The 26768-nt window shown below is 47.8% G+C and overlaps 2 protein-coding genes across 13 annotated transcripts in view; one reads left to right on the forward strand and one right to left on the reverse strand.

Moving 5' to 3' along the window:
• The window catches only part of LOXL3 (lysyl oxidase like 3), a 92350-nt gene that overhangs the window by 51730 nt on the left and 13852 nt on the right, over positions 1-26768 (forward strand). For 3 of the 7 annotated variants that reach the window (XM_027620490.2, XM_027620489.2, XM_027620492.2), the window contains exons 6-11: positions 795-957; positions 2146-2287; positions 15473-15679; positions 16780-16920; positions 24358-24682; positions 26354-26517. In XM_027620490.2, coding sequence (XP_027476291.1) covers positions 795-957; positions 2146-2287; positions 15473-15679; positions 16780-16920; positions 24358-24682; positions 26354-26517 — 1142 coding nt within the window. Of the gene's footprint in view, positions 1-794; positions 958-1979; positions 2015-2145; positions 2288-15472; positions 15680-16779; positions 16921-17430; positions 17443-17942; positions 19129-22815; positions 22991-24357; positions 24683-26353; positions 26518-26768 lie in introns of those variants that run through there. The other 4 variants (XM_027620491.2, XM_027620496.2, XM_027620494.2 and 1 more) reach the window with 4 other exon arrangements.
• DOK1 (docking protein 1) lies at positions 19222-22144 on the reverse strand. Of its 6 annotated transcripts, XM_027620507.1 has the most exons (5): positions 21984-22144; positions 21369-21668; positions 21107-21200; positions 20721-20905; positions 19222-20477 (listed from the first exon to the last, which is right to left on the reverse strand). In XM_027620507.1, the coding sequence occupies exons 1-5, from the start codon at positions 22041-22043 to the stop codon at positions 19665-19667; spliced, it is 1452 nt and encodes a 483-aa protein (XP_027476308.1). In that variant the 5' UTR covers positions 22044-22144; the 3' UTR covers positions 19222-19664. The 6 variants fall into 6 exon arrangements, with proteins under 6 accessions (XP_027476308.1, XP_027476309.1, XP_027476311.1 ...); XM_027620508.1 differs by lacking the exon at positions 20721-20905 and having other exon boundaries at positions 21107-21196; XM_027620510.1 differs by lacking the exon at positions 21984-22144 and having other exon boundaries at positions 21107-21196; positions 21369-21478.

A 26768-nucleotide genomic window follows, 5' to 3' on the forward strand; every position in this document is an offset into this window, starting at 1 on the left:
TCAAACCTGGTATACATTTTATTGAAAAACTTTGTAGTTTTTCTGCACTAGGCTGCAAGCCTAGTGCAACAGTACATTGTACACTGTGTCGTGTGAATGTACCTGCCAGAGCAGAACCTTAATATAGAAGGGCATAATACCTTGATGAATAATTCATACCTAGGTGAGGCCCCCTCAGAACAGTTGTCTATTGCCACAGTGATGCTCCAGAAGGTTCTACCTTCAGGTTTCTTTGGGGAATTAGAAAATAAACCATTTCAGGAACTTATTCCTCTCCTTCCCCTGAATGTCCCTAGAAGAGCCCACAGAGAAACAGTAGCTGTCAGCTGACTCCCTGACTTCTGCTTTCCTGCTCTTCATCTGACCTATAGTCTTGCCAAAGCTTAGCCAGAGGGAAGCAGCAGAGGCAAGATTTCCATCTGTGATTGCAAAGGGCCTCTGCATATTATAGTGTTGGCTGCCCCCTCCAAAGAGGGCCCATGTTCCTCTCAGACTGGATCACAAGCTAGATCTCTCACTATGAGGCAACTGCTCAGCCAGCCCAGAAGTAAAATAAGTAAAAACCATATCAGATGCAGAAAATAAGTTAACTATTGTATTGAGCAACACTGTTAGGTCCAGACCTGCTCTGCCTTTCCAAACCCGTCATACTTTCCCCTTTCCCCTCCCCTGCCTCCTCCCAAGCCTTACTTGCCTGGCGGATGTGGAATGGGTAGCAGATGTTGTCTCTTAATCACATAGCCTGAGGTAACTTGTGACAGACTATCCCTCCCCCGATGCCATTTTTATTGTAGTGTGCCTGAAATGTGATCTCCAAGAGCGACTCCTCAGCCCGTCCCTTCTCCCTGGCACAGCTGATGGCTCCTTGAGAATGGATGACCCCAAAGGAGACTTCAGCACACTCTACCAGATGGCCTCCCAGTCGTCAGCCTCTCGTTACAAGCTCCGGGTGATAAAGTATGGGACAAGGGAATTTCCCCAGTCCATGCAAATGCTTATTCTTCCTGGTTCCAACTAGGAAGTCCTGAGGTAGAGGGCATCTCCAAGTATCAGGCAGGTGGGAGTCAGTTCCAAAGCAGAAACTAGTTATGGGAATGAAAAAGCAAGCTCAGGCTGCTCAGCATGTGGAGACAAATGGGCAGATGGTGGAAGATATGCCTCAGTAGGACATTCTGAAACCTGGATGAGGATTGGAAATCCAGAAAGTCTCTGAACACAAAGAAAAACAAGATCAGCAGTGTTTATCTATTCAGCAGCTGTGTATTGAATACCTTACTGTGTTTAGGCCTCAGGACAGAGGTCTGACCTTCAAGGAACAAGGGGGTAGATAGGATCTACTCCTGCCTGGCCATTTCTCTAAGTACTAGAATTCCTGCCTCCAGGGGAACCAGTTCTTGGGTAAAATTAGCAATGATGGCAAAGACCACTTTTACTGCTTCCTAGTTCCTATCACAATGCCTGTGCACAAGTATCTGAGTAAGCTTGTCCATGGGTTTGTGACAGCAGATGCTGCTGGGGAACTTTCTTAAATTTATTCTCTTCTTCTTTTTTTTTTAAGAGACCAAGAGTGAGGATGGGGGTGGGGTGAGAGAGACAGAGGGAGAGAATGAATCTTAAGCAGGCTCCATGCCCAGTACGGAGCCCAACACAGGGCTCAATCTCACTACCCTGAGCTCATGACCTGAGCCAAAATCAAGAGTTGAACACTTAACTGACTGAGCCACCCAGGTACCCCAATTCATCCTCTTCTTAAATGCATCCTCTTTCAGCACTTGCCACAAGAGAGCCAGGACTGGGATGCAGACGGTTAGCATACTATTATGGTACATGGTTACTATAGCAGGGGTGTTCTGGAAGTATCCCCAGAAAAGTCACTTGGAATGGAATAAGCTCAGGAGAAGAAACATCCATCAGAGTCTAGATGGCTTTTCATGATGATGCTTCATTCATTGATTAACAGGCTTTGAGAATCTGCTATGTGCCAGATACTTTGCTAGGTGCTGGCCATGCTAAGGTAAATAATTCACAGGCCCTAACCCAAAGGATTTCACAGTAGAGTCTTAGACATAAGCTGAATTAATCTGATCTGATGTCAAGGTTCTATATATCACTGAGGAGACTTTCACTGCCATTGTCTCTTGCCAGGGCTCTAAATTCCAGTGGGATCTGCGAGTCATTGACATATGGACTGCCCTTCATCCTCAGACCCACAAGCTGTTGGCAGCTGGACTGGGATGAGCTGGAGACAAATCAGCAGAACTTCCATGCCTTGTGTCACAGCCTGCTGGTAAGTAGCCATGTCCCCAGGTGAGGAAGTAGAAGAGTGTTAAGGCACCAACCACAGAAAAGTAGCTAGCTTAATCTTACCTTGATCCCAAACCTGTCCCAATTCTCAAGAGGACAGGAAAAAACTGGAAATACTCTGAAATGTGGATTGAATATGACTTGCCTTTGTTGGTTTCATGCTATAGAGAATACTTCCTGAACTCAGTTATATGACAGTAAACTTGAAAATCCCTAATTTTGTACATTTAAATGGAAACGGTATTTTCCATAAGTAACTATATTTTAACACTTCTCTAACACTGGGCTGGACATTATGGTTTATTTAAATGAAGAACACCTAGACTGTGCCAGACATCTTGCTAAACTGTAGATATTTAATGGTAACATGATAAACATTATCCATGGCCTCAAGAAACTTACTCTGTAATAAAAGAGACAGAATTTTATATATATATATATATACACACTATGTATATTATATATAATTATAACTTAGAATTATATATAAATTACATAATTATAAAATGTAATTATGTATATAAATACTTAATTGTGAGAAGTTTATAAAGGAAAAGAAGAGGCTGCTGCCAGAAAGCCTCTCTGTGAAATGACATTTAAATTGAGACCTGCCAGTTTATGGGAATGGGAATTAGCCAGGTGAAGGGTGGCGGGAAGAGAGTGCCTGGGAAAGGCATGTGCGAAGACCCCAAGCCTGGAAAGAGCTGAGAGAAAAATCAAGAATGGAAAAGCCATTGTGACTGAAACAGAGAAAGCAAGGGAGAGAGAGCCAAAAGGTGGGCTGGAGAAGTGAGCAGGGGTCAAATCATGCAAAGCTTTATGGGTCAAGTTAAGGACCTTGGATTTTAAGTACAAAAAGAAATCATGAGAGATGATTTGAGTTTTTATTTTTTTTATTTTTTTTAAGATTTTTTATTTATTCATTTGCGAGAGAGACAGAGAGAGAACAAGTAGGGGGAGAGGCAGAGGGAGAGGGAGAAGCAGACTCCCCGCCAAGCAAGGAGCCCGATGCGGGACTCAATCCCAGGACCCTGGGATCATGACCTGAGCCGAAGGCAGATGTTTAACCATCTGAGCCACCCAGGCGCCCGATGATTTGAGTTTTTAAAAGATTACTTACACCAAACATTTGAAATTAACTGGCAGAAGCAAGAATGGGAACAAGAAAATGAGGTGGGAGAGCATTGTTGTAGTCTGAGCAAGAGATGATGGTGGCTTGGACTGGAATGTTGAAGTCAAGAAAAGTAAACAATTAAAGAAATATTTTAGGGGCACGTGGGTGGCTCAGTTGGTTAAGCATCAGACTCTTGGTTTCAGCTCAGGTTGTGATCTCAGGGTCATGAGATGAACCTGGCATCGGGCTCCCTGCTCAGTGGGCAGTCTGCTTGAGTTTCTTTCTGCCTTCTTCTCCTGCCCCCTCTGCTCCTCCCCCTCTGCTCCTTACCCTGCTCCTATGCTCTCTCACTCTCAAATAAATGAATAAAATCTTTAATCTAAAAAAAGACATATTTTAGAGAGACAGTCAGAACTTGGTGAAGGACTGGATGTAGGGAGTGAGGAAGAGGAAGGTATCAAATAACTGCTTGGTTTCTGATTCGAATATCTAAGTGTGTGCCCATTTCCTGAAATGGAAAAAAATAAAAGAGCTTAGGAACACTTAGAAAAGAGCATGAAACACTTGGAAAACAAAATAAAACTGCAAATATAATCGAGGACAGGTCTAACTGTGAGTGGGAATAGAGGAACAGTTTGACCTAGTAGCATATGGGTGATCAGACCAGCACAGCAATGTGTCTCTTTCACTATCAGAAGTAGGCTTCTTTTTTCCTGTTTCAAAGCCCACACTCCCTTTTAGGCCCACGCACAGAGTTCCTGTTTCCTATCTGAAGAACACGCATGCCCTGTCTTTGCAGAGCAGAGACAACAGATATATCCTGACCGTCAGAGCCCAAGAGCTCAGTTGACTATTTACTCTACCCTATCCTCAGGATCTGAGAGATGTTACATCACTCAGGAAGAATTTCCCTCAAGTGGCTTCCCTACATTCTTATAGTACATGATATTTTAAACAGACATTTGCATTTTAATGCACTGCTAGAAGGAGTGTAAATTTTCTGGAAAATGATAACTACTTCAAAACTTTACTTTGATTGCTGGGAGTGTATGTAGCACAGGAAAACAATCAGCAGAGGGAGCACAGGTATATACACCAACATGCTTATCTCATTGTTCTTTACAGTGGTAAAGAATTCAAACAACCGAAATGTCCTAAACAGAGAAATGGTTAAATCAAAATAAGGGAAGGGTTATGGGAACAACAATTCAGCCAAACAATGAAGTATTTTGTAGCCATTAAAAATAAGGATGGGGGGGCACCTGGGTGGCTCAGTCGTTAAGCGTCTCCCTTCGGCTCAGGTCATGATCCCAGGGTCCTGGGATGGAGCCCCGCATCGGGCTCCCTGCTCCGCGGGAGGCCTACTTCTCCCTCTCCCACTCCCCCTGCTTGTGTTCCCTCTCTGGCTGTGTCTGTCTCTGTCAAATAAATAAATAAAATCTTAAAAAAAAATAAGGATGGGAAAGAGTATTCTATTCCCTCCTGGCTTACATATATAAATCAGACTCTTCGTGCCTCTGAATTTGACATTTGAGCATCTAATATTTATTTATTTATTTATTCATTCATTCATTCACTCATTCATTCATTAACAAATATATATTGAGCACTATATGCCAGCTACTATTCTAAAGGTCAAAGAGACTCTTATTTATCACTTCTCTATCATGGAAATTCACAATTATGTGGTTGACCCATCACTAATAGATTACTCATGATTTGGAGCACTTACTAGGGGCTAGTCACTTAACCAAGTGCTTTGCATGCTTTATCTCACTTAATCCTCACAGTAATTCTGTGAGATAGGGATTGTTGTCCCCATTTTTACACATGTAGAAGACTGAAGTCCATAGAGATCAAGTGACTTACCAAAAGTCACATAGCTACCAAAGTGGCCAAGTCAGAATTTGAACCTAATTCATTGACTACAAAGCCTATGCTTTTAACTTCTTGCTAAATTCCCTACTCGAGATGTAGCCAGATAAACACAGCCTACAACCCTGATGCTGATTCTCCCTTCATTTAACACCCCGGGCTTTGTACTTCACTGGACTTGAATTCACTTAAGGTGATGGGGTACTGTAATAGCTCCTCACCCATCTTGCGTTACTGTTGTCTCTACTCTGTGTTTGTTCCACATCAGATTAAAGAACACTCTCCTTTTCTGGAAAAGACAGAAGCAAAACGGTGTCTGAATGGCTCTTCCTTCTTTGCTTTTCACATGACATATCCAAGCAGCAAAAATCCTAAAAGGCAGTGTGTTATAGAGGGGAGAAGTCCCCACAAGCCTCTTCTGTTGCATTCAACAACAAATCTTTCTCCAGTACCTACTATGTGACAAGACCTTATTTAGAGTTTGAACCTCTCTGATCCTATATTTACAAGTTTTCAGCACTTCTCTAACTCCTTAGTTTTCTAGTCTTTCTTATACCTTTTTCATATGTTCTTTTAGAATCTGATGTCCTCAGCTCCCTGTGTAACTCTAGTCTTGTTTCTTACTGTGATGTTTTCCCTCCAGCTAACTTCCCATTCTGACTTCTGTCTTTCTGTTAATAGCAGTGCCACCATTGTCTGCTCACCCAGGCTTGAAACCTCAGTGACCTCCAGCCTTCTTGTCCTTTACACCTACTTCATCACTAAGTCATATCAGTTTTCTTCTCATGAGTTGTAACTGTCCTTTCCTTTCTGTCCCCACTGTTTATTCTCACCAAGGCTTCTTCAGTAAACTCCTAACTAGTTTCCCTACCTCCAATCCCTCCCTCTTCTAATTTGCCCTGTTTGTTAGACGCCGTTAATCTTCCTGAAGCACTCCCCTGACTGCCACATGTTTTTCGGAGGTGCCAATACCCAGCGACGTAAGCCTTGCCTGTTCTCTCCCCGTAGCATCTGCTGCATGTTTTTCTCCTCTCCATTCTTATCATCACCATCCTAGTTCAGAGTCTGTTTACCTCTTCCCTGTAATGTTGCAATAATCTCTTGTCTCAGTGCCTTTAGTGTTTCCCTTCCCAGTCCATTTTATATACTGCCACCAGTTTAATCTTCTTGAGACACAGCACTGATCCTGCCACTCTTCAGCTTAAAGATATTTTGTGGCTTATAATTGATTATACTTTAAAGTCCATATTCTTTAGCCGGTATTCAGACTCTAGTCCATCTCCCATCATTCCCTTTCACGCACCATAGAGTCCAGCCAAATTAATATACAAACTTTAAATTGCCACACCTTTGAACCTTTGTTCATATTGTCCCTTCTCCTCTCTCACCATATGTTCAAACCCTCCCCCATCCTGAAAAACTCAGCTCAAATGGTACTTCTGCAATGAGGTCTTTCTGGATCCCTTTATTTATCATTAGACCTTTGTGTGGTCTATTTTCTTTTTAGGGAAAAGAATATTTCTTATTAGTTTTTCAAATATATGATCTTATGATTTGGGTTAAAGTCTATGATATAAGTCTGACTACCCAGACTCCAGGATAACAGGATTGCCTCTTCCTGGCATTTCTACCATTTTTCCATTTTACCAACTAATTTCTCAGCCTTAATCAAAGTTAAGTTCAGAGTAGAAATTCTCCCTTTGTTACCTCTCTTGTTGGGGAGTCAAGGCAAGGAAGCTTTCTAATCTATTGTGGTAAAACGTAGATTGTATTGCCCATGAAAAGCATGGGCTTCAGAATCAGATGGCGCTAGGTTCCTGACAGCTTCATTATTTCCCAACTGTGTGAATTCAGGTAACATATTTAACCTCTCTATGCAACAGTATATTCATTTATTTGAAACCTTAACAAACCTAGTGGCCCCATTTGGCTAATCTCTGCATAAATGGTACACAAAGAAGCACTATCCAGAGGCCAAAAAGTAATTTTAAAATTTATTTGTACTTTCAAAGAACACCAAAGAGGAAATAGTTCATAACCCACAATGACATTTCTCAAATATTCTTCCTTCACTCCTCAATTATGTCTAACCAGGAGCTATTCCAAGAGCCTTTCACACATACACACACACACACACACGCACGCACGCACGCACGCAAATAAAACTCTGTCTACATCACCAGTCCCTGTTCCTCTACCTTCTTCCATCTATCAGCTATATACATATTCTATAGATTGGCTTAATCCCTCTAACATAGTCTGCCTCCCCCTCAGGTCCTGTCTCTCTCTTCCTATTTAAAACATCCAGGAATAGAATTCACAAGGCTTCTCCTTTTGTGAGTAGAAGTAGAGTGGGGGAGAATGAAAAAAGGGGAGAAGGTGCATGACAGACACACATTAGTAACTCTTGTCCCTGTCACATGTTAAATAGAGACAACAGGATATATCTCATAGTTTTTAAGATGATTAAATAATATTGCAAGTTTAAAGCACCTAGCTTATGTCTGGCATATGATTTGCATGTGGTGGTTGGTTAGCAGTTCTATGATTTACATTTGTTTCTTTTTTTTAATAGATTCTAATTCTCTGGAGATATTCTCCATTTTTTCACCTATTTTTTTTAAAGATTTTATTTATTTATTTGTCAGAGAGAGAGAGCATAAGCAGGGAAGCGGCAGACAGAGGGAGAAGCAGGCTCCCTGCTGAGCAAGGAGCCCAATGTGGGACTCAGAATCCCCAATGTGGGATCATGACCTGAGTCCAAGGCAGACACTTAACTGACTAAGCCACTCACATGTCCCTTTTTCACCTATTTTCTTGAACATACTAATCATAGCTATTTTAAAGTTCTTGTATGCCGATCCCAATACCTGGATCACCTGTGGCTTTTTTTTTTTTTTTGCTCTCTTTTTTTCTTCTGATTTTCAGACATGTGGTCCTGTCTTTTGGTGCACCTGGTAATATTCTAATGAAAGATGTTCAGTGTGTCTAAATAAATCGCGGAGGCTCCAGTTGGTATTCCTCTAGAGAGGGTCCATCCTTACCTGCATTATGCAGATAGAGTGATGGCACATCATCTTATTCTACTCAGAAGCTGTACTGAGTCCAGGCTGGACTGCAGTCCTACTAAGGCTCCATCTGCCCCGGGTTTGCTCCTGGCCTTCCAGGATTTTCCCCTGAAACCTGGTATATTATGTGCATCCCCTTCCCTTCGACAACCCCAACTCTAATCACTCTATCCCAAGTCTGTTAAAATACACTGCTTCTAAAGACTTTCTCTTAGGCGTTTTTGCCTCCTGCTCCATGTAGCCCCCATATTTGGTAAATGTGCTGAGTGAAAAATTGGTTTGAGCACCCACCCCACCCCTGGCTGGTCTCCACCAAAAGATCTGCTGGTTTCTCTGTTCCCTTGCAAGTGCCTCAGCGTATGCAAATCCTAGATTCTCAGCTCCCACCTGCTCTCCCTCCAACTCAGAATCAACGTGCACCCTCAGGGTAAAAGCAGTTGCAGTAATTTCCTCATCTCTCTGGATTCTTCCCTCTCCAGAAACTTAGCTACCTCTCATTTTCATTGTCTCAGCACCTCCTCACTGCCTTCAGACAAATGGTTTCTGTATATTCCAGCTTTTCTAGTTCTAGGCAAGAGAACCAGTGTGCCTCTGGCCATTCCATCCCACTCAGATGTAGAAGGAGATGCTTATTTAATGTTCATTCATCCCCCACTTCACACCCCTTATTCAGCTAGACAGCCTGTAATACATTTTCTGGTACAGCCAGTTGGCTGGCTCCACCAAGTTCTCATTTTCAGGTTCCTGGGTTTCCTTACAACTATAAGCATAGCTCAGTTCATTCAATGCTGTCTCTTTCTCTGCCCCCTTCTTTTATAGTAGTTCTTCTGAACAAAATCCACACTGCCATAATTAAATTCTAATCCTTAGCCCACCAGTCCTCATCAACTATAAATGTTGTGTAAATTTTCTAATTACACTTTATACATGCTCTAAATCTTAGTCGACTACAGCCTTAAATGTAGTTCCATCCCCTGATATTCTTATGTGAGAATTGACTGTTATATCTTTCCATCCTCTTCATAGATTATTTTGTTTTATTTGAGTATTTTACTTCCTTTTCCTCAGAAGAATATCACTTCATCAGATAAGCAAGGCTCTTGATAAACCCATTCCCTGGCCCTTCCTGAAAGATGTGTGCCATCCATCCATTCCCATAAATTTCACTCTTAGATCAATCCAGACCACAAGAGAACAATGTGTTTTTACTTCATTCTCTGGAACTTTTATAGATCTATATCTAAGAATTATACATTACTTTTAATTTCACAAAATTTAGTAAATATTATCTAATAATTATTCAATATATTTTTGTTAAAAAAGTTAACACTTCATGGTGCCTATTATTTGCCTGAAGCAGTTCTAAAGACTTCACAAATATTAATTTATATAATCTCCATAACCATCTGTTGAAGTAGGAATAATTATCTTTTTTCTTTACAAATGAAGAAATTGAGGCCCAGAGAGGTTAAATAGTTTTCCAAGATTACACAGCTAGTAAATGGTAGAGCAAGGATGGAATCCAGAAAGGTTGACTCCAGGACCCAAACTCTTAACCACTCTATAACCATATGAAGTTCATTATCATTTTGATTGCAGGAGTTCTCTGAAATACATCCACTCCTCAGTAAGGATCCATAAGATAACTTCTCAAACACTTTTATCAGGAAAAGCTGTGGAGCTCCCTTTTAGCAAAAGTGGGTGGTTTGCATTTCTCTGAGCTTACCTAATCTTGGCTCTTTTATTGCCCTTATTTTTCCTTTGTCCAATCCCTTGTGTATTTTATCTTTTTTGTATTGTTGCATTTTTCTAAACTGGCATAACTGCTTTGTGGAATGTGGTAGAGAATGAATGAATGAATGAATGAATGAATGAATAAATAAATAAATAAATAAATAAAATTAATTTTTCTAAGTATTTATGAGATGAATTTATCCATCACCAGGAACACATAATTTCAATTACCAAATCCTACTGTGTAGTCCCAGTTATGTAGCTAATGACTCACTTTCCACATCCTCATTTCTCTTACAAAGTCATGTCTGTATGAACTAGAAAAAGAAATGAAAATACCACCTAGGTCTTTCAATTTCCTACTTAAAATGTCAGAGTCTCTTGAGACACATTCCAGAGCTTTACAGGCCATGTCTGCCCTAATTGGTCACAGGAGTGACAGAATTCAAGCCAGGATGTGTCCAGCAGGAGAGTAACTACATAGGCAATGACCTGGTTGGGTGGGGAAATGGAAAGTCCTTGGTTACATTAGGCAAAGAGTCAAGAACAAGAATCCAAGCTGAGAGTGGGGTGATAGCAGGTCAGGAGCTATTAAAAAAAAAAAAAAAAACAGAATGAAGTTAGAGTGTTGGGCTGCAGGGGAAACAGACAGATGCTAGAACAGACAGCAGGCTAACATGGAATCTTTGGGCTTCTTGTGACCCAGCCTTGTCTGTTTCTCTTGCTTCACCTTTTACCATGCCCCTTCCATTCTTTATTCCAGTCACACTAATAAATTGCTAAATGTACCCCAAATATGCCAAACTGTTCCACACCTCCGTACATTTTTTTTCATGCTTCTTCCTTTCTTTTGCCTCTACCTGACAAGTATCTACCCATTTTTTCCAGATTCTGCTTAAATACCTTCACTAGGAAGCTATTCCTGCCCCCACCACAGCCTGCCCCCACTCATTTTTTTGCCCTTTACCCACCCATGTACCTGGTTCTCACATATATCTTGACCTTCACAGCAGTGGTAAAGGGTATGAGGGTGTACCTTAGCATTCTGATGTGAGAAATGTCATATTGTATTTTTTTCTAACCCAAGTTTAGAAAATATTAATCCCCAAGAACTAGAATGTTGACACACCCAGTCTTTATGAGCGCCTCTCCCTGACTCATACTTAAAATCCTAGAGCCCTAATAGTCCAGAAAATGTGGAAAATGGCCCTCTGGTCTTCAATACACCTCCAGTACAATGTTGAATAGAATTGGCAAGAGCAGACATCTTTGTCTTGTTCCTGACTTCAGGGGCAAAGCATCTGGTCTTTCATCACCACTTATAATGTTAGCTGTGGGATTTTGTAGAGCTCTTTGTCAGGTTAAGTTCCACTCTGTTTCTCATTTGTTCATGAAAGGGTTTTGGATTTTATCAAATGCTTTTTCTGCATGCATTGAGATGATTATGTAGTTTTTGTCCTTTATTCTAGAAACATGGTGTATTACATTGTTTGAGTTTTGGGTATTAAACCAACCTTGCATTCCTGGGATAAATCCCACATGGTTGTGATATATATAGTTGATCCTTGAACAACGTAGGGGGCTAGGGGTACCAACCTCCCATGCAGTCAAATCCATGTATAACTTTTGACTTCCCAAAAACTAATTGCTGAATTTGGTCCCAGGACATCATATTGATGGCAGACCAAGGAAGTGCCAGTTTGGTGAGATTAAAAGATTTTACCTGCTATAATAAATTCCCATCCATCCTGGCAAGGCCTGTATCAGTGTCATTAAACTTGTCCTTTCTACTTCTGTCTCCCCATTAGCTATACCCTCTTCCTTTCCTTTGCTATCTGTAAAGGACCCCTTTGGCTGCAACTAACAGACCAACCCAACTCTAACTTAAGTACGAGTTTATTTTTCTGATATAACAAGAAATGTGGGGACAGACAGTTCTGAGACTGATCAGGATCTTTGCCTTTTTCCACTGCAGCCCCCATAGCAAATGTACTCCATCCTTATGCCTGTTCCTCCTGGGCCTATCGTGCCTTAAGACCAAGCCCTATCCTAGGGAAAAGGAGTACAGTCAAGAGGCAAAAAGCCTGCCATCATATTACAAAGTTTTTCCAGAAGTCTCACACAGCAACTTCTGCTTATGTCTCATCATTTAAATCTAGGTCACATGTCACCCCAGACCAATCACTGAAAAACTGAAAAATGTGTAGAGAGAAGGGAGAGGGGAAGGGAGGGTAGTAGCTGGTCAACCAACAGTGGTTACCGCGCCTTCTTTCCCAGCTTTAGGAATTAGAAGTTAGGGCAGAGGTAGGGGAGAATGAGCTTGGAATATGGCATGCCCTTCAACTCTGCCCCTGTCCATACCTGTTCTAAACATAATCAGTCCCCACCTTCTAAAATCTAAGCTCCCTAGCACCTTCTGTAGCAAACACAACAAATACAGATACATTTTTACCTGCTTTCTGGTAAATTCAGCATCTAACTCATTCTCCTTATTTTAGAATTAGCAAAGGGGCACCTGGCTGGCTCAGTCGGTACAGCATGTGACTCTTGATCTTGGGGTTGTGAGTTCAGGCCCCATGTTGGGTGTAGAGATTACTTAAAAATAAAATATTTTTTAAAAGATTTCATCTTATTTCTTTTTATTTATTTGATAGAGAGACAGCAGGAGAGGGAACACAAGCAGGGGGAGTGGGAGAGGGAGAAGCAGGCTTCCCGCGGAGCAGAGAGCCGGATGCGGGGCTTGATCCCAGGACCCTGGGATCATGACCCGGGCCGAAGGCAGACACTTAACGACTGAGCCACCCAGGCACCTCTTAAAAATAAAATCTTAAAAAATAGAATTAGCAAAAACAGATTTTGTCATCTGCCATCATTAAGCATTGTTCGATTTGAAGACCCCAAAAGCTAGTGTTCTGTGACATCTCCATGTCTTTTCGCAGCCTCGTATACCTGCCCTGGCAGCTAAACATTTCCATCACAGGTACAACTGCCTGTACCTACAAGTCAACCCATGACCTGGGTAACATGTTCAAGCTTGGATCCTGGACTTCAGATCTCTAGTGCCATTAATCACTATCCAGATAGGAAAGGGTTAGAAATTCAGAGTCCAAAATAAGGACCTTAAAATTCAACTTCCCTATCTCTCACTTTCCCCAAATGTTCCTGGGAATTACAGATTAATATATTTATCAAACTCTAACAAGTGCATTTGCCTCTCTTCCTTCCAGAGCCTTCTGCTTACCTCTCTGTAAACCAGCCCAGAGGTTCTAAAGCATTCTGTAAAATCCTTTCAACTCGATCTCTTGCCAGTCCTCTGATATTCCACACATCAGGAGTTACTTTTGAGAGGCTTCATTCAATCCTGCATACTATTTCTCTAATAGAAACTTAGCTATTGTCTCAAAATCCATAGGCATAAATTCTAGGGATCATACTTTTTCTGTGTGCAACATTCAGATTTCTTAGTAACCCCACAATATAGCAGTCATGAACTTATTCCATAACACCGAGGTGTAAGAAATGTCACATTGCTTAAAAAAAAAAAGTCCAGGGAGCCTGGGTGGCTCAGTTGGTTGAGCGACTGCCTTCGGCTTGGGTCATGATCCTGGAGTCCTGGGATCAAGTCCCGCACCGGCTCCCTGCTCAGCAGGGAGTCTGCTTCTCCCTCTGACTCCCCCCTTTCGTGCTTTCTCTCTATCTTATTCTCTCTCTCAAATAACTAAATAAAATCTTTAAAAAAAAAAAAAGTCCAGAAAATGTCCATTGCCATAGTTTAGCCCCCCAGGGACTTGCCACAGTGGCAAGATTTTCTATTCTCTGTGGAGTCTTAGAAGGGTGACCAACCACCCCCATTCGCCCATGACCGAGGGGTTTCCTGGGATGTAAGACTTTCAGTACTAAAAATGGGCAAACCAGAAGAATTGGTCATCCTAAATACTGGACTAACATTAATTTACAAACCTTCCCTTTACTATATTATAAGCTCTCAAGGGGCAAGGAATATGTCTAATGAATTTTTATATACTCATGTCTAGTGCTTGGGACATAACAGGCACTCAATACATTCTTAATAAACTTACAAACAATGCATAAACCAGCGTAAAAATAGAAGATTAAATAATTGTAATAATCCAAACTGATCCACATCAGAAGTTATTTGAGCCAGTTGAAATGGAATGCCCCACCACTTGCTACTTATCCCTTCCAGAGAACATCCCTTCCAGGCTTAAAGAGGCCATGTCCTCAGAGCAGGGGCAAATCTCCCCACACACAAAAACACACCATGATTTCTACATCATCTAGTTACAATTTAATGAATTTGAGAAGGATCAGGTAGACTTCCAATCGCATTTTGGATCCGTTTTTCAAGAAGACAGCACATTACCAAATATAAGCAAAGTGTTAAGAAAGCATAAACTTCTGAAGGTACCTACTACCTGCCCAGCCTACCAGACCTCCTCAGAGTTCTGTGCTGCACAAAGTGATGACACTGCTTTTAAGTATCCAGAACCTTCCACACCACCTCCACCCCAGCACATTCCCCCTGGGGTATAACAGTAATGTTACAGCAAGGCTTTTCTTGTTCTTCACTGTGTCACTTTCCACTTGTCTTCCACAAGACACTGATGTTCCTTTATCCCCTAACATCTTTTTTCTTCTGTCTGCCTTTCCTCTCATATCATTTCTTCCAACTTTTTGTATAAGTTAAGAATGGGGTAGAACTAATATGCTTTCTTTCATCTTCTGTAACAGGGAGGCTGTTATGTTTGTGCCAGGTATAAGAATTCTGACCCTTCTTTTTGTCCCGTGATGGACTGAGTTGATCTCAAGGGCCCTGTCCCCCATGCACCTACTCATACCTAAGCTTTTCTCTCCCTGCTCCCTCCTCCTCCTCTCGCTTGGCCGGTGACTTTGACCACCTTCTTAAACCCTTTCTGGGTGTTCCAGGGATATTCCCTAGCCAGCCCACTCTGATCTCAGTTATGCAATACAACCAGATTTTTTTCACCCTCAAAATAAGACTTGAATTTTCACAACACAAGTCTCTGTTTCAAGACTCTTGTTTTTTTAAGAATTATAATTCTCAAAATTCTACATTTACCACCATCTCTGGGGTGAACACCTACTTCAGGTTAAAGGGCATCTCTTGTCTGTGCATTGTTAACACTTTTGTGTACAACTCCAAGCTGAGAGGAAGAGGGGTACCTTGGGGCACTAGCAACTCAAGCAGGAAGTCCCTCTCTCCCAGGCCAGAGTAAAATGGTTTGGGCCTCCCTGACACGTCCAGAGAAACTTGGGGAAGTCTTGATGGGGATTGATCTTTAAAACATGCCAAAGACTGAAGGTGAACCAGCATTTATATATGTCCTTGTTTCAGAAAAGAGAATGGCTGCTGTTGGCCAAAGGGGAGCCCCTGAGCGGAGGACACAGCCTGAGACAGCCTGCCAACACCTTCTATGTGATTGTGCCATCACGCTCCCCTACTCTGCTGGTGAAGGCAGTGGCCACTCGGGAACTGATGCTGCCCAGCCCCTTCCCCCTGCTGCCTGAGAACCCACCTGATGACAGCCTTAAGATTGTGGAGGCACGTGGAGCTCAGATATCATGGGACAGACAGAGGGAGAGGAGAGTTGGGAGTTGGAGAAAGGGATGAGGGAGAGCAGCAAGCCTGTGGGGGAAAGGACTGGGAAGCAGAGGGAGAAGTGGTTGTGCCAAAAAGGTGGTGGAAGGTCAGTAATGTGTGTCTGTGTGATGGTGTGTTACCACAGGTCTTTCTCTGCATTGTGTGTGTGCAGATGTGGGTACCTGTTTGTATGCATCTATTTTTGTTTGTTGAGGAAAAGGTAGCCAATGTAGGCATCCAGGATAGGAAGGGCTTCAAAATGAGACTCCCAGCCAACAGAGGGAACTGCGCTGCTGGCCATTTTCTCTCCCTTCTCCCGCTCCTCCCCCTCCTCCTCCTCTCTTCCTTGGATCTGGATTCTGGATTTCCTCTGCCAGTCTCCCCTGGCTGAGGGCAGGAGGAGGGGCTCTGGGCAGGGAGAACTGGAACCACATCACTGCTGGATCACTGGCTTATGTGCAGAGAGGACAGAGCCTGGGATTGTGTTCTTGCCTTGGCGGCCATGGGCATACGGAGAGAGGTGGGCACAAGTGGCCATGGCTCGCTCAATGTCTCACTTCGGGGCCAGTGGTTCCTGGCACAGGATATTGTGGCCGGAAAACCTGACTGCTCAGGAATGCTGTGCTTGTGTGTCCTCAGGCTATGCTCACCTCACAGGCCAGGCAGAGAACTCAGTGTACTCGACCAGCGTACTGTGAGCACCCCCAGGCCTTGGACACCCCCTCCCTCACAGCCATGCACAGTGGATCCCTTGTAACCCTCACAGCATTCCAGCCCCTCTCAGAATTCCATGACACACTTTTTGGGGCCAGCCTATTCCACGTCCCTAACCACTCAAGGTTGCACCTACTTGTTATACTCTTGCCAGAACCGTACATCATCACAAGCACTCAGATCTGGGGGCCAGGACACCCAATGGGACCCACATCTATTTCAGTCTTCAGTGAAGCGCTGGGTCTTCACACCTCCTCCAGCCTCTCACACTCCAAGTTTTCTGCCTGACATCTTGTGTTCTGTGACCTCAAGTTCCTTGGGTAAGCCTCCTCTTCTCTCTTCATCAGAGCGTGCTGGACAGCCTGGAACTAGAGCCCATCTACAACCCCTTGCAGGCTTGGAGCCACCTGTACTCACATCTGAGCAACACCTTTATCAAGCCTCAGGGCCGGCTCCACCCAAGCTGGGAGAGCCGGGCCCTGAGAAAGGTACTCTCCCTACTCCCTACTCTTCTTCTTCCCCATTACACCCAGAGAGAGCCCTCCTACCCCATCCTCAACTCCCCTCTCCCCAAAGTCAAGGGAGTAGCCCACTGCCCTCGGTTCTGTGCCACCCCCCCCCCCCCCCCCCGCCCCGTGGAGGGGAGAACCAAGCCAACAGCGGAAGAAGAAAAAGACCAGCACTTTGCCCTAGACAAAGGAAGTTACAACCCCTGCCCAGTAGGGATGCTTCTCTGCCTGGGCACTGGGTATTTACATATGATAATGTTTTGGTATCTTAACTGTAGCACTTAACTCATTAGTCATTTAACAAACCATTGTCCCACTAAGCAAACTGACAGCACCGAGACCACAACTTCTGTTTAAAGAAGAGGCTAAATGGAAGGTGGAAAAAGAAATGTCCAAAGGGAAGGAAATTAGCATTTACTGAACACCAGCCATTTGCCAGGTTTTGTGACAAGTGCTTTCACATATGTCTTTCTCATTTAATCCTCACAGCGTCCCTGCAAGGTAAGTGTTAATGCTCATTGTACAGATGAGGAAAAGGAGGCTGACCAGGGTTAGTCAACTGGAGTCAGGGTTTTAGCAATAAGAGTTAAAGAGAGAAAAGGAATTGAGAGTGGAGTTATTTTTATGAAATTCATAGTCTATAATATTTCCCTTTGTCCCTATTAATCTTTTCCTAGTTTCTCAGTAACAGAACTTTAGAAACTCCTGCTTTGCCTTAGCCGAAGTTATAAAAGAAAGATCTTTCCAAACTGCAGTCCCTCTAGAGATGGGAGAAGAGCCCTCCACAAGTTAGCTGGTGCGCAACCTAACCGAGGAGGGACACTCGGCCGGGAGCGGGCACTGTGGGGGCGAGCCCAGGGGACTCCGCTGCCCTGGGCCTTGAGGCTAGGGCTCAAGGGATGGAACACAGGAGGGAGTGAGGGTAGGAGAACCCAGGAACAGGACAGGAGGTCAGCAACCGTGGCCTGGGCTCCAGAGGGGTCGGCTTGCGTTCTTTGCAGGCTGGGCAGTTACAGACAAACCGAGTTCGAGCCACAGTGGCCCCCCTGCCTGTGACTCCAACCCCTGGCAGAGCCCCCCAGATGCCAGCAGCCAGCAAATCTTCCTCAGAAGCCCTCTTCTGGCCTTCCAAGGAGGAAGTGGGGGAGGAGAAAGAGGAAGAGTATCCCTGGGGGCCCTGAGTCCCCAGCGCCAGAGCCCGGCTGCCCTGCTCAACCACATCCATACGAAGGCTCATGCGGTGAATGGCTTTCCATGGTCAGACTTGCCTTCTGTCCACCTGAGCCTCTGTGAGCTCCAGGTGACTGGGAAACAGAGCCTTCCCCTCCTCTGTCTTCAGTTCTGCTACCGCCCCGGCCCCCGCCACTCAGGCCTAGAAGAGACACACCTGAACTTTTTCCTTCTCCAAGCAGGAGTTCATTTCTTTTGGATCATTTGATATCATTAGCACAGATGAAGATTAAATACCCAGTAAATCTCCACTATTGTTAAGAGCATTCCCTGAATTTCTCCTTGTAGTTCCCTGTAAGCAGATAGATGAGGTCAGGTCACCTTTGGGAAACTGGACCTCAGGAGACAAGGACAAGGTTTGCAGAGCTCATGAAAAATAAGTACATTGAAATTTAAGCCTCATTCCGAAGCCTATGCTCTTCCCACTACACCCACCATACAGCAGTTCCCTTCGACCTTCAAACAGAAAAATGGTTGGTGCTTGAGTACCTATAGGTAAAGTGTGTGTGCGTGCATGCGCTTGTGTGCGTGTGTATATGTGCACGCACATGTGTATTTGTGTGTGTTGGGGCAGGTGGTGTCATATAGCTGAGAGCAGGAGGAAAAGATGGTGTGAAAAAGACCTATTGCCTTCCTATTCTCTCCCCATGCCTGTCCACCTTTCTGTTGGCCCTCTCCATCCATGGAATAACTACCATTTATAAAATGCTTAATCGGTGCTTCAGACTGCACTAAGTACTTGAGAAACTTAACTCCTTTCACACAAACAACCCTGTGAAGTAGACCCTGTTGTTGGGTTTTCCCATTTTACAAAGGGGCATTGAGGGAAACTGAGGGTTACAGATGTTATACAACTCACCCAGTGTCCCAGAGACAGGCTCAAGCCCAAGTGGGCCTGACTGGACCACCGAGGCTCTCACCCACCACAATGCTCAACTCACCTCCCTGGGACCCCTTCCTCCTTCTGTGGCCCCCCATACATTCTCCTGACCCCCTCCACACCCACCCAGCACACCGTGTCCCTTCTGTGACTATTCACACACATAGACCTCTTAAACCCAAGCTGACTTTAATGAGAATAAACTTCTTGAAATCTAGATCTCTGGCAAAGAACAATGCAGGGGTGAGGATCCAGGCACAGTCCGGCATCACCCTAGAGCCTCCATGCAGGCCCCTCAAACTGCACCAACTCAAACCAAGCACCCCTTTTCATAGACCTGGTCCGGCAGCTGTCCATTCCTTTGGGGAGGTTGACTTGGGGGTGCTGGTCTCTCCCAGGTCCCATCCCTCACCCCTGCCATCTGTCCCACTTCCAGGACGTCTTGAGATTGATCATCCTTCCCTTGATTCCCCTGATCCCTCCCAGGTCCCCTGGACTGGCTTACACAGGATTCTCCAACCCTCTGGTTTCTGCAGGTTCTAATAGATTTCTTTGATCCCGGTGCCACCTCCCCGTGGTAGCCCTATCAGCAACCTCAACCTTGCCCTACCTCTCATGTGGAGCCCTCGGACTTGACCCCGGTCCTGTCAGCCCCTCCTCTAGACAGCTCACAGTCCCAGCTCCCTGAGGCATTGCTTTTCTGGACCTGGCTGTACAGGGCAGTGTCTGAGCTGTGGCCTTTGCTGCCACCACCAGTTAGAGCTCTGGATTCAGGGAAGGCCAAGCCCCGGGGCTTGGGAGCTGGGAGGGGCTTTGTGCTCCGAGGAGGTGGCACAGCATAGTCATCAGTGGCAGGGTTGTAGGGGAGCTCATAGCCCTCCTCCTTCACCCGAGCCTGGCACCACCAGGCATCCTTGGGCTCCTGAGGCAGGTCGTAAAGGCCCCGGAGAGCAGCTGGGGCCAGGCCCTCAGGTTCATCATAGATGGGGTCTTCTTTGGGGTCCGTCAGCTTGGCCTTCAGCAACTGCTGCTGCACATGCTCGTACAAGCCGCAATAAAGAGGTTTCTTGAACTGTACTCCCTCCCCTGCCCGAGCAGGGGTGCTGTCCTGGGGGTCTGAGTATAGGGAATCCTGGGAAGGGCCTGGAGGAATGCGCAAGGAGTCTAAGGGTTCAGCATACAGGGTGGGAGGGCTGCCCGGGAGCTCCTGAGGGCCAGGCAGGGATGTCAACTTTCCCTCTGCCACTTCTCCTTCCTGGGAATCGGCTTTGAGACTATCCTGCCCTTGACCATCCTTTCCCTGGACCTTCTGCCGGTGAATAGCAGTCTCAACCGCCTGAAAGATGTCATTCCCCTGTGCCGTCTGGAAGGTGAAGGTTCCAGGGCCTGAAGGGCAGCGGCGACCAGCCTCAAAAGAGAACATGACCTGAAGAAGGTGTGGAGGAAAACACATTACCAGGAGCCATGAAAGGAGATGAGTCCCAGGGCCTGGCCTAGTATAGAGGATCTACAAAGAAAAGACTACCTGGGGAGGGAGGTGCGGCCACAGGCTGAGCAAGGAAGGGTTATCCAGAGGACAGAGCTTCCCACCTTCCTGTCCTGCCCCACCCCACCCACCCCACAGCTACCCCAACCCAGGAAGTCGGGGTTCCCTGACAGCCCCCCGCACCTTGTCCCGGCCATAGCGGCGCAACAGAGTGTAAGGCCAGAAAAGGAGTGGCTCCAGTATCTGACTCTGGGCCCCTACGGTCAGGAGAGTCAGCCTCTCAGCCTCCACCCTCAGCACATAGGAGCCATGCAGGCCACAGCGCTCAGCGGCTTCCGTCCTCTGCACTGTTACCCAGAACTGGGATCCTGGAAGGAATACACAATTAGATTGGCACCCGGCCAGACTGCTAGGTGAAGGCGCTGGGTAGGTGGGGACAGGTTATCCAAGCACTCACTTGGAAACTTCAGGAGCTTCCTACTTCCCCATGGTCCCTGACCCTTTAATCACTCCCTTCCTAGGGACACCCTTCCTTTCCACCCCATCCCTGCCCAGGCTCAGGCGTCTACCTTCCCAGGTGGGGCTATACAGCGAGTTCTCCAGCATCTCCAGGGCAGAAAGCTTGGGTGGGTTCTCCGCAGGCGCCAGAGCCCAGCTGCCTTTCTGGGGTAAGGAGAGAGAGTATCGAGGACCCTGCAATTCCCTCACCAGTGCTGCCAGGGTCCGAGCCAGCCCAGGCCCTCTGCTGCTGTAACCGCCCCCACCTCGAGTCGCCTCCTGGGCCCAGTGCGTTTCGCCCTAGCCCCTCGCGGGCAGCCCCGGCCCGCTCACCGGAAAGGCATTTCGGCACAGTGTTTGCACCCAGGCGGCGCTGGACGGCGCGTCCGCCGCCAACAGGTGGGAGCGCTGCGCGGTGTCCAGGCGGAAAGCTGCGGCGCCAGGCTCTGGGGGGCTCTCCACCGCCACGGGGACCACGCTCACACACTCCGCCAGACGGATCACCTTGCAGTCCAGGCGGCGCGAGCCCCCTCGGCCCCCTCCGGAGCTCGACCCCTTGTGGTCAAAGAACTCGAGCCGCGCTACGCCGTGGGGACTGGCAGGATAGAGTACCGCCCAGGTCTTCCTCCACCTCTGGGAAGAGAGAGCGAGACGCTGGGAAGGGAGTGGGCGAGCACCGGCGCAGGCCGATTTCGGGTCTGCAGCTTCCCGGCCGGGGGCGAAATTCCCCGAGAAGAATGCAGCTCCGTCTCCGCAGGACCAGAGAGGGCGTACCGCGAGGCCAGCGGACCTTCTCCGGAGCGTGCAATCAACTTCGCGGGAACGTCATAGGGTTCTTCAGCTCCCGGCCCGCGCTCCAACCCGCTGCCACCCCCTCCCTCCCTCCCTCTGGGCTCTACAGCCCACTCCTAAGTCTGATGGGGTTCCGCAACCCCTGCCCCCGACTACCTTGGTACCGAAACGCTGACTTTGCAAAAAGAGCGGCCCTTCCATCACAGCTCCGTCCATGGCCCCCGGCGCTTCCTTCCGCGCTTCCTGACCCTGCGGGCTAGAGGCGGGGCGGGGGCGGGGCCGCGCCACTGGAGGCGTTCCCGCCCCTCCCCCGGCCTCCGCGGCCCGCGAAGGTGGAGCAAGGAGAGCCGCAAAAGGAAAAGGGAAGGGGTCCCCAGCTAGTTGGGCGGTTCACCACCTTCAGACTCCCGCCACAGCCCTGGGACGCGCACAAGTGGCTCCACCAGGAGAAACCTCGAGGTTTCGGCCAGAGGGCTCTGGCGCCTGGCCTTATGGGCTGTGTAGGACGTCATATGCTCAACGTGACATCAGAGTGAAGGCCGTGACGTCACCCCGAAAAATGCCAGTGGGCACCGTGGGGCACCGGAGGGACTCTGCGGGCCTTCATCGCCTCAGTTCCCCTGACCGGACCCGCCCCTAGCCCGGCAGGGGTCTGGCTGTTTACACTCCGCGGAGTCCGGGACGTGGGGGAAGGGCTGGGGGCTGGGGACTGGAAGGCTTCCCGGAGCCCGGAGCTGAGCCGCGGCCTCCCGCCGATTCAGGGGCCGCCGCCCAGGCCGGTCCGCGGCCCCGTGGCCTCTTGCGAGTCCAGCTCCCTGACCGCAGCTGCCCGGCCTCCAACCCGCGGGAAAAGAAAGCTTCATTAAGCAGGCCGGGGGAGGGTCGGCGGTGGGGGGTTGGGGGAGGTGGAGCGGCCGCGGCCGCGGCCAGCTCCACGGGGGAGGGGAGGACCAAAAGGAGAAGAGGAGGGAACTGGCCAGGGAGGAATGGAAGGAGAAGGCGGAATGTGGGAGGGCTCAAGGGGACGTGGGAGGGACGAACGGAGAGGGGGGAGAGAGGGGGGGTCCAGTCTCCCCTGGCCGAGCATTTTTTTGGGAAGTCCTAGGACTGATCTCCAGGACCTGGACTCTTCTCCCAGCCCCTAGAGCTCCGCTCAGCCAAAGGTAGGGGGAGTCACGCTGCCGCGGGAGGAAGGGGAGTTTCGGATGGAGAGGATGGTGGAGGGACCACGGAAAAGGGGTGATGCAGGATGGGGTCGAGGAGAACCAACCAACAGAGGGTTTTATCATTGTTTAAAAAAAGAGAGACACAAGAAGAGTGGAGTGAGGAGGCAGATATTTGGCGGGTGGGGGGTCTGCAGGGTGTTCCAAATAGGGCAGCGGCCAGGGCCCTAAGCCTGGAGGCTCCTCTGTGAGGCCCTACCCCTGGGCCCCCAAGCCAAAATGTCCCCAGAACAAAGCTGTCCTGTTGTGTTGTTTGTCTGAGTTGGGGAAAGCATGTTCAGGGGCCGTTGCTGGAGAGGGGCTGTTCTCAGTCCCAGACAGAGGGAAGGCCTTGGCTGAGGAGCTGATTGGTGCCCTGGCCTCCGGTTGCCCAGTGACAGCGATGGCAGTGTTGGCAGGAGGTTTGGACAACCCCACCCCATTCCCCCTCCCAGCTTGAGGCCTGGCCCTCCTGGGCCCCTTGACCCTGCAGGGCATGTGAGAGCCTGTGTGCTGGGTAGGGTGTGCGGGGGGTTCTCCATGCGTCCTGGTCTCTGCCGGCTCCGCCGTGGAATCTGCCCAGACAGGACTCTGGGCTTGGCTCCCAATCACAGAACCTAAGATCTGAGGGGCTCCTAAGCCCCCTGGCCTGCTTCTCTCCACAATCAGTAGCTGTCTGTCCTCTGTCTGACTGGCTGAATGGAATCATCTGGGTTCCTGCCGCCACCCCTCCTTGGCTCCTGCCAGGCCCTCTCCCCACCTGTTGCCTGCATCTCTCCATTGCTCTGTGCACTGGCTCTCTCACGGTCCCCTTCTATCCGTCTTCCACATTGTCTCTCTCTGCTGTCTCTTTCTGTTTGCTCCCCTTTTGTTCCCACAGTTTCCCTTCCTCTCACATCCTGTCTGGGTCTCCCTCTGGCTCAGTCTCTATCTCTTTCTCTCAACCATTCTCTGCCTCTTGGTCTCTAATCACGGTCTTTTGAACTTTGGGTCTCTTAGAGCGGTGGGTGGGGATAATGGAGGTGATGATGACAGAGCTAGGAAAGGTCCTTGTGAGGCAGAACAGCTGATGGTGAGGGAGAGCCTCTCTATCTCTGTGTCTGTCTCCCTCTCTCTCCCCCCTCCCTAGTCTGCGCCTCTCGGGCTCTGTTTCTGCTCTTACTGAGTTTGTGTTTCTTTCTCACTTAGTCCCTGGGTCCCTGGCTTTCTCTCACACGGTCTCTGTCTCTGTCCTTTTCGGGGTTCTCTTCCTCTCCTGAACTCTCTGGGACGCAGGCCCGGCTTGGTCTCGCTTTCTCTCACACACTCTCTCTCTCTGGGGCCCCCAGGCCTTCCCTGCCATGCGACATGTCAGAACCCGCCCATGGAGCCCATGGGGGCTGCTGTTGTCCCTGCTGTGCAGCTCCTGCCTGGGGTCTCCATCCCCGGCCACGACCCCCGAGGACAGGGCTGGCAGCCAGGGGCTGCGGTTCCGGCTGGCCGGCTTCCCCAGGAAGCCCTTCGAGGGCCGCGTGGAGATCCAGCGAGCTGGCGAGTGGGGCACCATCTGCGATGACGACTTCACCCTTCAGGCTGCCCATGTCCTCTGCCGGGAGCTGGGCTTCACGGAGGCCACAGGCTGGACCCACAGTGCCAAATACGGCCCTGGAACAGGTGAGCAAAGCTCCATGCGTGGCGTAGGTATTGCCTTAAGGCAGGGAGAGGGAACACCAGGCCAGGTGCAGGGAGCCAGGACACCAGAAACAGCCAGTGTCAAGTAGAGCCATGGTTGAGAGTCAGTTCTCAGACCTACGTGACCTTAGGCTGGTCCATGCCTTCTCTGATCTTCAGATGCCCTATGTGCAAAATGACTAGGCGATCTCTAGGTGCCTTTCTTCGGCAAACGCATGATTCCACAAAGACACATGCAAGGACAGCCCTGATACAGGTGAGCCCTGTACAAGTAAAGCACAGTTGGTTTGATGGAAAGCTGAGAGCAGATAAATGATGTCTGGATGTCCCAAACCAGAAGGCATCACAGATACTGCAGCTGACAAAATCAGATTGTAGGCAAGAGCTGAAACCAGCAAGCTGGAACTAAGTTTTCTTAGAACTAAGCTTTCTTGGAACTAACAAGTATAAACTCTTAAGACAAGAATGAATGTGGGTAGTAGGGGCTTAGGAGGAATTCTGAGACCTGAAAGTGCTTACATTGTATGAGCCCACAGAAGGATTGACGGACAGAAGCCGGTGCAGTCTGCAGCGCATCCCCCACTCCCCACTGGCTGGACCACTTCTGGAATAAAGTGTCCCTTGTAGGTGCCACATTTAAGAGAGACAGTAGAAAATGGAAATGCTTTCAGAGGAGAGCTGCCCAGATGTGAAAGATTGGAAGCCAAGTTTCAAGATGGAATAGCTGAAGAAACCAGGGGTGTTTGGTATGAAAAGAAAAAGCTTTGGATAGCGTTTACCCGAAGGTTGTCTTCAAATATGAGGACAGTCATTTGGCTGAGGGAGTTTTCTGGATGGCAGCAAAGGACTGAATCAGACCTGGTGGGGAAAGTCACAAAGAGTCACTAGGACTTCTATGATGGTTCCAGTGGCCTGGTGGGGCAGGAAGTAGGCATCCCAGCAAAAGCTGGGTAAGTCCTGTCAGGATGTGCATGATGGGTCCCTGCCATTGGCTGGGACAGACGAGTCACATGGGGTGGAATCCCATGTGGATTGCGTCCATCCAACTCTGAGAAGTCAGATACTCATTTCAGTGTGGTCCAGGGAGAGAGAAAAACAAGGAGCAATGTGGCAGCACAGACAGGGCAGGCCCATGGGAGAAAGTGAGGCTGAGGTGAAAAGATCTTAGATTTCCAAGTCTCACAAATGGCTTAAACCCCTAAGTCCCCGTGTATTGGCTGTGTGGTCTTAGGCAAGTTACTTAACTTCTCTGAACCCCAATTTCTTTATGTAAAATGGTGGCAGGTCTAAGAATAATCATATATATGTATACATGGCAGAGTGCCTAACACACAACAGGTACTCAATAAGTTGTAGTTATTACTGAATAGGTCAGGACTGATCAGAAATTCAGTGTTGACTCTTGATTTTTTATTCACTGTACCAACTTCTTGAGTATCCCCCAGATCACCCCTGACCCCCCATCAATCCTGTGCTCCCTTTAACTCCCAGGGTGTTCTGTCTCTTGCACACCCATTATCTTACCAGAAAAATGGGATCATCATGGCCAGATGCAAGGCCTGTATGCTCACTCTCCCCAAATCCCCATCACCTCCCTCCCTCCTCCGTCCTGCCTCCACAAGCCTCTCTATCCCCCCATCTCTTGCTCCACAGGCCGCATCTGGCTGGACAACCTGAGCTGCAGTGGGACTGAGCAGAGTGTGACTGAATGTGCCTCCCGGGGCTGGGGGAACAGTGACTGTACCCACGATGAGGATGCTGGAGTCATCTGCAAGGACCAGCGCCTCCCCGGCTTCTCAGATTCGAATGTCATTGAGGTCTGCCGTTCACACACACACACACACACACACACACACACACACACACCACCCAGGATGACCAGGGTGGTTATATGTGGTTAGAGTGGGTACTAGAAGGTAGGGGATCCCCTATGCCCCGCAGGCTAATTTGGGTTGGTGGAAGGCTTAGGGGGTGGGGACAAAGGATAGAGCTAGACGTATTAAAGCCCAGGTTTGTTTTAGCATTGGCATTCAAGTTACTAAGCCTGGCGTGAGCCTCTCCAGCTTCA

This window comes from Zalophus californianus, chromosome 8 (assembly GCF_009762305.2).
Source record: "Zalophus californianus isolate mZalCal1 chromosome 8, mZalCal1.pri.v2, whole genome shotgun sequence".
NCBI classification, from domain to species: domain Eukaryota; kingdom Metazoa; phylum Chordata; class Mammalia; order Carnivora; family Otariidae; genus Zalophus; species Zalophus californianus.

Coding starts and splice junctions, on each gene's coding strand:
- DOK1 (XM_027620507.1), bottom strand. CDS start 22,043: ATGGACGGAGCTGTGATGGAAGGGCCGCTCTTTTTGCAAAGTCAGCGT. Junction 21,669..21,983: donor GTCAGCGTTTCGGTACCAAG/GTAGTCGGGGGC, acceptor CTCTCTTCCCAG/AGGTGGAGGAAGACCTGGGC. Junction 20,478..20,720: donor GCCGCTATGGCCGGGACAAG/GTGCGGGGGGCT, acceptor CACCTTCTTCAG/GTCATGTTCTCTTTTGAGGC.